Genomic DNA, 14,809 nt, shown 5'->3' on the forward strand with positions numbered 1-14,809 from the left:
TAGTGTTAAATTGACTCATCTTTTATTTTTAATTTGACTCCTTATTTATATTGCTTTTATCCTTTTATGCTGGTAGCACTGAAATAGCCAAATATTGTTTATACATAAACACTGCACACATTGATGTGTTAGATAAACATCTTAACTCCCAGTATTCCCAGGACACGTCATATTCAGTAGCTGATGCCCTGTCAGATATTATATTATAAAAACAAGACAACATGTACACACAAGATCATGAAAACACACACAGGTACGATCAGGAACAGAATGCGTCAACGGAAAGTGGGTCAAGTCAAGAGGCTCAAGAAATATATTAACAGACAAAAAATATTTAGAGAAGACACTTTTTGTTTTATATAGCAGTAAACAGAGATGGAAAGGCATCAGTTAGTGTTGTTATTGTTGACTAAAACTTAAACTATTCAAATGCATGGATTAAATAACAAAAATAAGGCTAAAATGAAATTAAACATTAACTTAAACAGTAAAGTTTAAGTCAATACTAAAAGTACAAAAACTTTAAATAAAATTCAAAGCTTAAAAATCCTAAAAAAATTAAATAAATCATTTTACACAAAGTACATAAAAATACCACAAAACTAAAATTAAGATGAAACCAAAAATATAAAAATAAAAGGTAATAAAAAATATTAATATACAGTACATATGATATTAAAACCACATTGGCATCGCTTCTGAACCCAGCGTTTGTGTAACATCCATTATGCTTATATATATTTTCATATGGTCAGTTTTAGCACAACATTTTTCAACTCATACTTTTTTTCATTTTATTTTCAACCATCATTCATTTCATTTCTTATTAATTCCAACTAAGAAATAATCTGATGTTATTTAATATTGGCTTGGTTTGTATAAAGCTCACTTTAATTTGTTCTAGATCATTAGACATGATGTCATAGTGCACTGGAAGCTCTTCGAAACCATTTTCCTAGATATACCAAGAATCTTTGATAGCCTGGGAATGTCCTCTGGGCATGAAAAACTGATGATGAGGTAAAACTAGGTAGTTTTACCAGTTGTAAAACGCAAAAGGAGGAGACACACTGCCGTCAATCTTATTTCTCCATTGACCTCTCAGCAGTGCACATATCTCTCTCTCAGTTTCTCTCTCTGCTCATGAAGCCGGCAGCATGAGGCAGCGAACAGTGGTGATGTATGTGGAGATCGGCTGCTTTGTGTCCTGTCTGTGTGGCTGGATGTTGATCTGTTCCACTCTGGCCATTGAGTACTGGGTCGTCTCAGAAAGTGCTTCTGTCGTTCTCAGCGCCGGGGATTACTATTCCAACCTCTGGATGGACTGTGTCTCAGACGCCACAGGAGTATCTGACTGTAAATACTACCCTTCCATGATGGACCTGTCTGGTGAGGAAAACATCTGCTGAAACAGAGACATTATTTCATGATTTGATATAAAAGGGATAATTAATATTGCAGGAATATAAATATGCTCTCTTTGTGTGGTTGTTAGTTTTCCTCCATGTGTGCAGGGCTCTGTCTGTGGTCTCTGTGATCTTTGGGTTCTGGGGAGCTGTGCTCGCCCTCATTGGGATGAAATGTACCAAAATCGGAGGCTCTGAACTCGCCAACGCCAGAGTTACATTCGCAGCAGCATTGACGTACATGGCATCCGGTATGAATGGTCCTTCATCATCATTTTTGCATAAAGCATAAATTGAGTATCATTAACCGATGTCTGTTTTGCAGGGTTCAGTGGTATGATAGTCTACTCCTGGTGGGGAGATAAAGTGCGTTCAGAATTTGTGGATCCATATTACTTAGAAGCAAAGTACGTAATTATGACATTTATATGGGTCATATTACTTTGCCACTATAGTGGTTGATGTAAAATATTAGTCATGATATACCAAAGGTGTTATAGGGGTCATATAATGAGGAATCAAATATCTTTGGTCTTTTGAGTCCAAAAATACAATTTATTGAAATGAAGCCACAACAGGTACAGGTCAAAAGTTTGGAAACATTACTATTTTTAATGTTTTTGAAAGAAGTTTCTTCTGCTCATCAAGCCTGCATTTATTTGATCAAAAATACAGAAAAAAAGGTACTATTGTGATATATTATTACAATTTAAAATAATTGGTTTTCAATTTATTATACTTTAAATTATCATTTATTTCTGTGATGCAAAGCTGAATTTTCAGGATCATTACTCCAGTCTATCACATGATCCTTTAGAAATCATTCTAATATGATGATTCATTATCAAAGTTGGAAACAGTTCTGCTGCTTAATATTTTTTCATAACCTGTGATACTTTTTTAGGATACTTTGATGAATAAAAAAAAAAAAAAAAAAAAAGAAGAAGCAAATGTTTTAAAAATAGAAATCTTTTGTAACAACAATATACACTACTGGTCAGTCTTTTTTTTTTTATATAAATCAATACTTTTATTCAGCAAGAATGTGTTAAATTGATAAAAAGTGATAGGAAAGAAGATTTATATTTTTAGAAAATATTTTTTTATTTTGAATAAATGCAGTTCTTTTTAACCTTTTATTCATCAAATATATTAGGCAGCAGAACTGTTTCCAACACTCATAATAAATCAGAAAATTTGAATGATTTCTAAAGGATCATGTGATAGACTGGATGTCACATGTGACACTGAAGACTGGAGTAATGATGCTGAAAATTCAGCTTTGCATCACAGGAATAAATGATTTTTTAAAGTATATTCAAATAGAAAACTATTATTTTAAGTTGTAATAATATTTCATAATATTACTGTTTTTGATCAAATAAAGCAGCCTTGATAAGCATTAGAGACTTCTTTCAAAAATATAAAAAAATTGTAATGTTTCCAAACTTTTGACCTGTATTGTACATACATACATACATGCATCTAAGTGGTGTTCATACAGACAGTAATTTGCAGTGACGAAGCAACCAGTGAAATAAGCAACAGTGACTGTTGACATTTCGATTAAAGGTAGGGTAGGCAATTTTGGGAGTGGCTAGCAATAGCGAGCTAGCTTCGAAGGCATTAGATCCCACCCTCACTTCAGAGCGTCTCCAAAGCCACGGCTCCTCCCAAACACATGAACACACACAGTGGGAAAGAAGGATTTGGGGGCGGGGCTGCTTACTCTGATACTTACTCTGATTGGTTCATCAGGTGTACTTGGAGCAGGGAGCAGACAAAAGCGGCACGAGACATTTACATTTAGTCATTTAGCAGAAGCTTTTGTCCAAAGCGACTAAATTAAGAATTAAGAAATTAAAAACAATTTAGGACTAAATTAAGCGAGTCACCGTGAAGAGGCAAAAGCAACACAAGAAGTGCTCAAAATACGAAGTTCAGGCATTGGTCAGAGTAGCATAAGCCTGATAAGGGAGGATTAAAGGAAAAGGAACGTTTTTTGAATTTTTTATGAGGTTAAAGTCTGCGTGAACCGGAAGTTGCAAGCTACTTTTCTCCAGTGTTGTGACGTATTTCCCAGTGAAAAGGAATATTGAACAGAGGGCAGGGTTGTACTCTAGCGCTCCTCCTCTCCATCTCTTGCTCATAGCAGACCAACGGTTTGAGGGGAGTGGTTAAAGGGATAGTTCGCCCCAAAAATGATATTTAACCCATGATTTACTCACCCTCAAGCCGTTCGAGATGCATATATCAATCATTTTTCAGACAAACACATTTTCAGTTATTTTAGAAAATATCTTGGATTTTTCAGTGGTATAGTGTGAAGCTATGGGGTCCACCTCGTTCAAGTCCCAAAATGTGCATGCATCCTTCAAAAAAAAGTAATCCATCCGGCTCCAGGGGGATAAACGAAGGCCTTCTGAGGGTAATCCGTGCGGTTTTGTCGTAAAAATATACATATTTAAAACTTTATAAACGAAAATAACTTCTACGTTCGTTCTACGTCACAACGCTTCCTACGCTACATCCTACGTCATACGCCAGCATCCATCTCCGTGAACGCGCGTTGACCGCTACCGGAAGCCAGTTATTTTCGTTTATAAAGTTTTAAATATGTATATTTTTACGACAAAACCGCACGGATTACTCTCAGAAGGCCTTCGTTTATCCCCCTGGAGCCGGATGGATTACTTTTGTGAAGGATGCATGCACATTTTGGGACTTGAAGGAGGTGGACCCCATAGCTTTACACTATAACCACTGAAAGATCTAAGACATTTTCTAAAATAACTGAAAATGTGTTCGTCTGAAAAAAGATTGACATATGCATCTCGAACGGCTTGAGGGTGAGTAAATCATGGGTTAAATATCATTTTTGGGCAAATTATCCCTTTAAGCGTTTCCCAACCCAAGCCGTCAAACCCATAGACATAATAATTATGTCTATGGTCAAACCTACATCATCAGAGAAGGAACGCCATTCCAGACCGGAAGTAACTTTTCAGACTTTGATTAAAGATTACGACGGCAAACTATTTTTTTCTGTGTATTAACTTGCACGGATTAATTTTTCACCACAAGACTAGTAATATGCGCTAACAAAGTAAATAGGGTCAATTTTGATTTCAGTTGGACTTTAAGTGCTCACGGAAGACATGGGTTTTCAGCTGTCTTTTGAATGTTGTCAGGGATTCTGCATGCCGGATGAGGGTGGGGAGAGCATTCCACCAGCATGGAACTGTGAATGAGAATGTTCTGGAAAGTGATTTTGTGGCTCTCTGTGATGGAACCACAAGTGAAAGTAGGAGGGAGCTGAGCCTGTGATAGATCTGCAACAAGCGTCAATGCCTTGAACTTGATGCGAGCAGCATCGAGAGAAGGGGTTAAACTACCTCATGCCTCAAAGCACATTACTTTACAATAATAATGAACAAATACAAATTGAGTTCAACAATATTGCACAATTTCATTGCATTCTGCATTTCATTAAAAATAACTTTGAAATACTTCATCGATTGATTTTTAATCATCTGTGGGACTCAATAAAAAAATGAAAAATGTTAAAAAGGAAAGCGTTATGATATGGTCCTTTAAAATATGTGACTTTTATTTCTCAGGTATGAGCTCGGTGCCGCTCTCTTCATTGGTTGGGGAGGTTCGTGTCTGGTTATATGTGGAAGTGCAGTCATGTGCTATTTCTCTGGGAAAGAGTCATTCCCCAAAAGGTCTGTCCCGTCACACAGTATACATCTACTGCACGTGGAAACAAGCTAAAAAAAGCACAATGAATATGTGGTTAAATTGGTACCTTTTTTTCTTCCTCAGATTCAATAAACAACTCATAAGACCCCCAACCAAAATGACGGCACGTTCCAGACGTACGTATATGCTGCCCGTCTCGTCCAGACCCACAACAGTCTTCATCCCTCCTTCACACCAATCATACAGTGAGAGAAGAGGAAGTAGAGAGAGTAGAGGGAGGAGAGGAACACAAGGAAGCCAGTCATCAAGAACCGTCAGACCCATAAGGCCTCCTATAGACTCAGCTGTGTAACCCAGTGTTTAAAGAAACGACAACAGTAATAAAATCAGGTTGTATCAAATTTTACAACATGCATCTATGTTAATTTATTAACATTCTTTTGCCCATTGTTAATTAATCTTCTTTCCTAATACATTAACTGATGTTAATTTATATTCCTTAAAATGTAAAATGTAATATGAAATCAACATTATAAATGATTAAATGCTGTATTATTCATTGTTATTTCATGTTATTACAACAACTAAAATGCTAATGTACAGAATGTTTCTGTAAAGTGTTACCAAAGAAAAAAGGAGAAACATCTGGAAATTGTTGAGTGTTTCTAATTCTAATAAAAAAAAAGGGGAAAAAAAGTGTGAAAGTCATTAGGGTGAAAGAAATGAAAGTAATTTCAACTTAAATGACATAAAACTGACTTTTAAAAAATGAGTTTAATCTTGTATAACTTATAAAAAAAAGTTAAAGCAATGTAAAAACGTGTTGTCATAACTTATTTTTACTTATTTTTTTACAGTGTAGTTTCTTTCAAATCCACCATTTGTGGAAGGTATGGCAAAAACAAAGGATTTAATAAATAAATATTACACATTAGAAAAATCTTGTCCTTGAGGCTATTTCTTTTTTTCTTTTTGTGAGACATTTTCTATTATTATCTATTAACAAAAAAATGAGTCAATCATTGGATGGGTATTGGTACAGTGATTGTGAATATGAATGAAAATGTATCAGTGAAAATGAAAATGTTTCAACTAAGAAAATTAACATTGCTTTGCAGTACATTATTATTACCTAATGGTAGCCTATCTAAAATGGTCTTTTTGAGAATGCATGTTTCCAAGCATTTAATATCAAGCAATAGTCTCATTATTTCATGATTCAGGTCTGAATAAAAGCTTTTGGAGCTATATTGAACATGTAGATGCTATTTGCTCCCCAGTTAAAATAACAGCATGCACTGTTTGTATTAGGCTAGCATTCAGTATTCTATCCGCACCAGTGTAAATCACAATATCTCTGCATTCCACTGTTAATACTACAATTTGCTTATAAACAGGCTTCACCAGATAATAGGGAGCACCAGGAGATTGTAAAGGAACATCTAAAGAAGCTTAATCAAATGACAAATAATAGAATTGATCATTTCTAACTAACCTATTTGGAAATGTTCTTCAAACAAGCACTGTAAAATAAATACCACTGGATGGCGTCACTCACTAAGAAACACTAACTTTATGATGATGATGCTCGTTGAATTGGCAACGTTTCATAAAAATGGTCTCTATGTGAACGTAGATTTAGGGTTAAACTGTTTTGACTAGGTATGTAACAGTATTAGCATTTAATGTCCCATTGAGCTGTGTCCAGGCATGCTCTTTTTGCGCCATCTACTGGTAGATTATAGCAGGTACAATTGTTTTATGTTTGGGTTTCTGCCCGAGCCCGTTTTGCTGAGACACATGCTATCTGCAGGCTGTAGCTGCCGGTTAGCTCCACTAAGAATGAAAGAAACGTGAAAATTTGAGATAAAATTAAGAAATAAGAGAGAAAGAAGATAGAGAAGAAGATAAAGGATTATTTAGCCCCCTCTGGGATGTCAGCTCACGAGGTTTGTGTTCTTGAAATGTTTTTTCTGTGATTAATGTCTTATCAACAAAGTTGTAACATTGGATAAGAACAAGCTCTGAAATCTTGTTTTTTTTTGTTGTTTTCTTTTGTGAGCAGTTCTCACGGGTTGTCAAGACCAGAATAAACCCTGTTTTATGACTCTACATCGTGCGTTCGTTGATCCTTGAGGGTGCTACAGTGAGAACTCCCGTCTGCTGAGCGCGGGTAGATAATGGACAGTGCCGACAACGAGCAACAGGTGCCACCATCAGCCACGGCGATGCACAGCAAGGAAGGAGCCACCGCTGGAAGGTCCAGGTGCCCCGAAAAATAAGTGTTGCCCTGGTTAAAGGACTAACTTGAATTCTTCTACAAGAGAGAGAGAGAGAAAATGGACTGTTAAAGGAATTAAGACTAATCTCTCTCTATTAATGAACAAAGCAAAAGACTGGAATATTTTCTATTGTTTAGATTTCTACTGCTTAAGTGACTGATATTCATACAGTGTTAAATTTGATGTTGTGATAAGTAACCTGCACATTCAGTGGATTTCAGTAAGCACCAGAAGATAAATATTCTGGCTTGGTAAAGATATTTAATAGTGTTTCGTAGTTACAGTTATTTAAATCTTGACTTTAAGTTATATCTAAAGAGTTATAACTGTGCTTAAGGTTACAACAGTAAGCTAAAATAAGATCAACATTTATTCACTCATTACCAAATCGAATTTAAGCTGCTTCATTAAATTCTGCACTTAAGACTAAGTTACAAATAAAAATTAAATAGAATAAATAAAAACTCCAACAATGGCAGAGCATGAGGTTAATCCAGAAGTAAATGAAGATGTTGATGTGGAACAACCTCATACAGACAAGGAATTACAAGCAGCAGAAGGCACAGCTGATGATGTCTCTACTACCTCACAAAGAGCACGGAGAAGCCAAAGAGTCCGTACACTGACGGAAAAGGGCCAAGAACTCCACAAGGAGCTCGTAGAGAAGGCTGCATGTCGTTTCAGAAGACACTATGAGAAGTGGAAAGCTGCTGTTAAGGACGCTAAAGGAGCCATAGATGATAAGTACTCAGAGGATCTGCTACAGGAACATGTCTCCAAAGTTTCAAATGCTTCTGAGGGTGTGAATGCTGCCTATGTTGAGTTGAGACGCATTGAATCTCCAGATAATGAGACAAGACGGAGAATGGATACATGTGAAGCCATAACAAAGACAATTATCGGAGCAGTAGCAAAGTGCTCTAACCCAAGTAAATCTGAAGTTCAAGGAGATGAAAACTGGAAAGAGACTGAGCCTATATCTAAGTTAGTAGCCTCAGACAAGATGAGTGTAAAGTCACACCACACTAAGCTCTCTTCTCGCTCAAGGGTCTCCTCTAGAAGCTCCAGCAGGCTTTCAGCCAAAAGACAAGATGCAGCTGCTGATGTTGCAGCAAATGAAGCTGCTCTGCAAGTTCTGCTTGAACAAGAAACTCATATGAAGGAAATCGAAAGACAAGAAGCGGAAATAGCACAAAGACAGAGAGCTCTAGAAGCTAAGCGCAGAGAAGTAGAGCGACTTGAGACAATAAAAAAGCTAAATGCAGCAAAGGCTCGACAGCAGGTGTATGAACAAAGTGAATGTTCAGATGAAGAGATATACAGCCTACTTCACCGCAGTCCTGCCAAAAACAATGAAGTCAAGTCTGAAAACAATGACTCACATTGCAAACAGTGTTCTTCATCGCAAATTATGACACCTCAACGAGAAGTGAACACGACAGATCTGGTCAAAGCATTTGCAGAGTCTCTTAGTGTAAGCCGTCTTCCAGTACCAGAGCCAACAATATTCAGTGGCGATCCTATTAGATATAATGATTGGAAGATTTCCTTTCAAACTCTGATCGAAAGGAAAAATATACCAGTTGAAGAGAAGACTTATTACCTGAGAAAGTATGTAAGTGGGCCTGCAAAGAAGGCAATAGAAGGCTACTTTCCGCTTGGCTCAGAATCAGCATACTATGCAGCATGGTCAGTTCTCGAAGAGAGGTATGGCAATCCCTTCCTCGTAGCCAAAGCCTATCGAGACAAACTCGATGCATGGCCAAAGATAAGCTCTAAAGACAGTATGGAACTTCAGGCATTTGCTGACTTCCTCTGCTGCTGCAAGACAGCCATGTTACAAATGAAGGGGCTTGAAGTGTTCAATGACTGCAATGAAAACCAAAAAATGCTTGCAAAACTCCCAGATTGGCTCACTTCAAGATGGAATAGAAAGGTTATGGAAGTGCAAGAGGAAAACCACACCTTCCCGAGCTTCAGCCAATTTGTGGACTTCATCTCACGGGAAGCCAAAATTGCCTGTAACCCTATAACATCTCTTTTCGCTCTGAAACCAATTGAAATTGAAAGTACAAAAACACCAAAGAACAAAGGCTATGGAGCAAAGGTACTGGCAACTAACTTAAATGAAAGATCTGTCGGTATTAGTTGTGCGTACTGTGAGAAGTTGGGTCACAGCCTACTTAACTGCTGGAAGTTTATGAGTGAGAGTATTCATGAGAGACTAAATTTTGTTCAAGACAAGAAGTTATGCTTTGGCTGTCTAAAGTCTGGTCACCACTCCAAGGATTGTGAAAGCAGAGCCACCTGTGATACATGTGATAAAAAACATCCAACATGTCTTCATGATAACCGTACCAGAGAAGAAAGAACAAGAAAAAATCAAACCAGCAGTGACAGGACAAGACAAAGAAACCCAGACACTTTACAAGACGATACCGTCACACCAACAACAAGCGAAGCAACATCTAACAGAGTCGCACAGAATGTTGATGACACTCACACATCCTCCATTGTTCCAGTATGGGTGTCAGCTGAAGGCAAGCCAGAGCATGAAGTTCTTGTGTACGCGCTCCTTGATACGCAGAGCGACACGACTTTTATTCTCGAAGAAACAGCACAAGCTCTGCATATTAAAAGTAAATCAGTTCAGCTAAGGCTTACCACCATGTCATCAAGAAACACAGTTGTGTCGTGTCGCAAGCTCTCAGGTCTACAAGTAAGAGGATTTTATTCAAATAAGACAATTTCCCTACCAGTAACATATGCAAGGGACTTCATACCCGCAAACCGAGATCACATTCCAACCCCTGGAACAGCCAAGGCATGGCCTCATCTTGAATGCATTGCGGAGGAGATCGCTCCACTACAAAGCTGTGATATTGGCCTACTGATTGGCTACAACTGCCCCCAAGCACTTGTTCCTCGTCAAGTTGTGTCAGGAAACGAAAATCAGCCGTTTGCACAAAGGACTGATCTGGGATGGAGTATTGTGGGTTATGGCAATCCATGTCTCGATTATGGAGATCCTTTCGGAGTAAGTCATCAAGTCATTGTGAAGGAAGTGGTGCCGGATATTCAAACCTCCTCAAACATCACCAACAAGGTTCACTATGTTTTCAGAACTCAAATAAAGGAAATGATCTCCCCTACAGAGGTCCTGAAAATGTTGGAATCTGACTTTGTTGAGAAGTTCCCAGAAGATGTAAACATCTCTCAAGAAGATCTCAGATTTCTAGCAACGATAAAGAAAGGCATTAGACACAAGGAGGATGGCCATTTTGAGATGCCACTCCCATTCAAGAGTGAAAGGCCTAACCTGCCAGATAACAAGGCATGTGCTATTCATCGCCTCAAATGTTTAGGAAAAAAGCTCAAGAGGAACAAGCAGTACTACATGGACTACAAGAAGTTCATGGATGAGATAATAGCCCTTGGGGATGCTGAAAGAGTACCAGAGCAAGACATCGACAAGAGACCAGCTTGGTACATCCCACACCATGGGGTGTATCATCCCCAAAAACCCGGAAAGATTCGTGTTGTCTTTGACGCCTCCGCCAAGTTCAGAGGCACCTCACTAAATGACCATCTCCTGACTGGTCCAGAGCTAACAAACACCCTGCTTGGAGTCTTGTGTCGCTTCCGAAGAGGCCCAGTGGCTTTCATGTGTGATATTGAACGCATGTTCCACCAGTTTCATGTGAATGCTTGCGATCAAGATTACCTACGGTTCTTGTGGTGGGAGAACGGAGACCTAGAAACTCCATTCACTGTCTATCGAATGAAAGTACACTTATTCGGCGCAGCGTCCTCTCCAGGTTGCGCAAACTATGGCCTCAAACACCTCGCAGCTGAAGGAGAAGGAAGTTTTGATGAAGAAACCATCAAGTTCATCAAAACTAACTTCTATGTCGATGATGGACTAGGAAGTGTCGACACTGAAGATCAAGCAATTCAGCTTGTCAATGAAGCACGCAAGCTCTGCAGGATGGGCAACCTTCGGCTGCATAAGTTCATCTCAAACAGCACCCAAGTTCTAGCTTCGCTTCCAAAGGAAGAATGTGCGGTAGTTGCCAAAGATCTAGATATGGCACTTGGTGAAGTGCATATGGAGAGAGCACTTGGCGTACAATGGTGTGTGGAATCAGACCAATTCCAGTTCCGAGTGGTTGTTAAGGAAAATCCACTCACCCGAAGAGGAGTATTATCCACAGTCGCCTCTGTGTTCGATCCATTTGGGTTTGTGTCGCCTTTCATTTTGCTAGGAAAGCAAATCTTGCAACAAATGTGCAGAGATAAGCTCAGCTGGGATGATAGCTTACCTGACAGTCTTCGACCTAAGTGGGAGTCTTGGCTGCGGGACCTGGGAAACCTGGCAGATGTAAAGATTTCCAGATGCTACATTCCTTCAAACTTCAAGGCACAACACTACGAACTGCATCATTTTTCCGATGCAAGTGCATCTGGATATGGCATGTGCACCTACCTGAGAGCAGTAAACACATCTGGTGAAGTTTACTGCACCTTGGTGATGGGAAGATCGAGAGTTCCACCATCCAAAGTCACAACTATACCACGTCTAGAGTTGTCAGCGGCCGTTGTTGCTGTTCGCACCGGTGACATGCTAAAAAAGGAATTGGGAATAGATATATCAGAAGAAAGGTACTGGACTGACTCTAAAGTGGTGCTTGGCTATATCAGTAATGAGGCCAGAAGGTTTCACGTGTTTGTCGCAAACCGTGTCGAACGCATCAAACAAAGTACAGAGTCAACACAATGGTGGTATGTAACTTCCAAAGACAATCCGGCAGACCACGCCTCAAGAGGCCTTACAGCAGAACAACTTGTAGCTTCAAACTGGTTCAAGGGCCCAGATCTTCTCTGGCAGAAGGTCATAACCAGTAGTGTACTCAAGGTGGGAGAGTTATCGAACAGTGACCCAGAGGTCAGGAAAGTTCAAGTCCACACGATACAAGCAGAAGAACAAAGGTCACTGTTAGATCGGCTTCAGAAGTTTTCCGACTGGTTGAGAATGATTAAAGCTGTGGCCAGACTCAAGCGCTATGTTAAAGAATCAAAGGATCACAAGAAGTCATGTAACATTGTTAACCTACAAGAGAGAAAAGAAGCAGAGGTAACCATAATAAAGATGGTCCAAGCAGCAGCGTTTACTCAGGAGATAAAAACCTTACAACATCATGAGGTGATGCAGACCAAAAACAGGGTCAGCAAGTTATGTCCGTTTCTCGACAACCAAGGCATTCTTCGGGTAGGCGGACGCTTAACACATGCTGCTTTGCATCCTAATGTCAGACATCCTGTGATCCTGCCAAGAAACAGTCATGTGTCTACATTACTCGTCAAACATTATCACGAGAAGACATACCATCAAGGAAGAGGAATCACGATGAACGAGCTGCGAGCTAACGGATACTGGATACTTGGATGCAGTAAGATTGTTTCATCTTACATCTATAAATGTGTAAAATGCAGAAAATTCAGAAGGTGCACAGAGCAGCAGAAGATGGCAGACCTCCCGGAGGATAGGATGGAAACTACACCACCATTCACCTACTGTGGGATGGATTGCTTCGGTCCTTTTTACATCAAGGATGGCCGCAAGGAGTTAAAGCGTTATGGATTGTTAATCACCTGCATGTGCTCCAGAGCAGTACATCTTGAGATGCTTGATGATCTATCAACGGATTCCCTCATCAACTCTTTACGTGCATTCATAGCCATCAGAGGTACAGTTCGGCAGATAAGATGTGATCAAGGCACGAACTTTGTCGGCACCAGAAATGAGTTTGCTGAAGCATTCAAGGAAATGGATCAAGCAAAGCTGGAAAAACTGGACTGCGAGTTTCTCATGAACACCCCAGCGTCAAGTCACATGGGTGGTGTCTGGGAAAGACAAATCCGCACCATAAGAAGTGTACTCACGTCAATCCTGGATCAATCAAGCAAACAACTCGACAGCTCTTCTCTAAGGACATTCTTGTATGAGGTAATGGCAGTCATCAATAGCAGGCCATTGACTACTGACCAACTGTGTGATCCATCAAACCCAGAACCTTTAACGCCAAACCACATACTGACCATGAAGTCAACAATCATCTCCCCACCTCCAGGAAGGTTTGTAAAGGAAGATCTTTATCTCCGTAAGAGGTGGCGTCGTGTTCAACTCCTCGCCAACACTTTCTGGACAAGGTGGAAAAAAGAGTATTTGTTAAACCTTCAAGGTAGACAGAAGTGGACCAAGGAGCATAGAAATGCTAAGGTCGATGATGTTGTTCTCCTGAAGGACGAGATAACTCCACGCAGCCAGTGGAAATTGGCGAAGATCACTGAAGTCTACCCTGGAAAGGATGGAATAGTGAGGAAGGTGAAATTGTTAATGAGTGATCAAAACCTGGACGAAGAAGGAAAACGTACCTCCAAACCCGTTCATCTGGAAAGGCCCATTCAGAAGACAGTCGTTCTGATGGAGGCGGAAGATGATTCTCAACCTCGCTCTGCCTAAAATATAGTTCATATTCTTTAATTCATAAGCTATTCATTAGTCATAGTTGATAATTTGTTCTTTAAAAATCACAAGTGATTGGTGGGAGTGTAACAGTATTAGCATTTAATGTCCCATTGAGCTGTGTCCAGGCATGCTCTTTTTGCGCCATCTACTGGTAGATTATAGCAGGTACAATTGTTTTATGTTTGGGTTTCTGCCCGAGCCCGTTTTGCTGAGACACATGCTATCTGCAGGCTGTAGCTGCCGGTTAGCTCCACTAAGAATGAAAGAAACGTGAAAATTTGAGATAAAATTAAGAAATAAGAGAGAAAGAAGATAGAGAAGAAGATAAAGGATTATTTAGCCCCCTCTGGGATGTCAGCTCACGAGGTTTGTGTTCTTGAAATGTTTTTTCTGTGATTAATGTCTTATCAACAAAGTTGTAACATTGGATAAGAACAAGCTCTGAAATCTTGTTTTTTTTTGTTGTTTTCTTTTGTGAGCAGTTCTCACGGGTTGTCAAGACCAGAATAAACCCTGTTTTATGACTCTACATCGTGCGTTCGTTGATCCTTGAGGGTGCTACAAGGTATATAAGCAGCATGATTGATATTTTTTATTATTATTATTATTTATTAAGGAACATGATGTAGTCAAAATACATAGCCTAAGGGAAAGAGGTGGAAAATTCAAAAACACATACGGTTCATTCCTGTTATGCTGTATATTTTCATGTGTACATCTTAATATAATGGATAAAATATTAAACTCAAATCTTTTATGTGCTATGAGCATTGTGTTTGATAAAACTACAGAAAACAAGTATATTGTAAAAGTTTCAAAAGTTCAAGCTTCATAAATTAATACATTTCAAAATTTCTAAAATTATTTATATCATGTTAGGTTCCATC

General features: G+C 39.1%; 1 protein-coding gene across 1 annotated transcript; it reads left to right on the forward strand.

Moving 5' to 3' along the window:
- Nucleotides 1-1,157: 1,157 nt before the first annotated feature.
- LOC311301593 (claudin-10-like) lies at nucleotides 1,158-5,539 on the forward strand (the record flags this gene model as incomplete). The annotated part of the gene is made up of 5 exons (XM_084426847.1): nucleotides 1,158-1,389; nucleotides 1,496-1,657; nucleotides 1,732-1,813; nucleotides 5,027-5,134; nucleotides 5,235-5,539. 5 exons carry the CDS (start codon nucleotides 1,158-1,160, stop codon nucleotides 5,461-5,463), a joined length of 813 nt encoding a protein of 270 aa, XP_084282973.1. The 3' UTR covers nucleotides 5,464-5,539.
- Nucleotides 5,540-14,809: the final 9,270 nt, after the last annotated feature.

This window comes from Rutilus rutilus (assembly GCF_951802725.1).
Source record: "Rutilus rutilus genome assembly, chromosome: 12".
Classification (NCBI taxonomy): Eukaryota; Metazoa; Chordata; class Actinopteri; order Cypriniformes; family Leuciscidae; genus Rutilus; species Rutilus rutilus.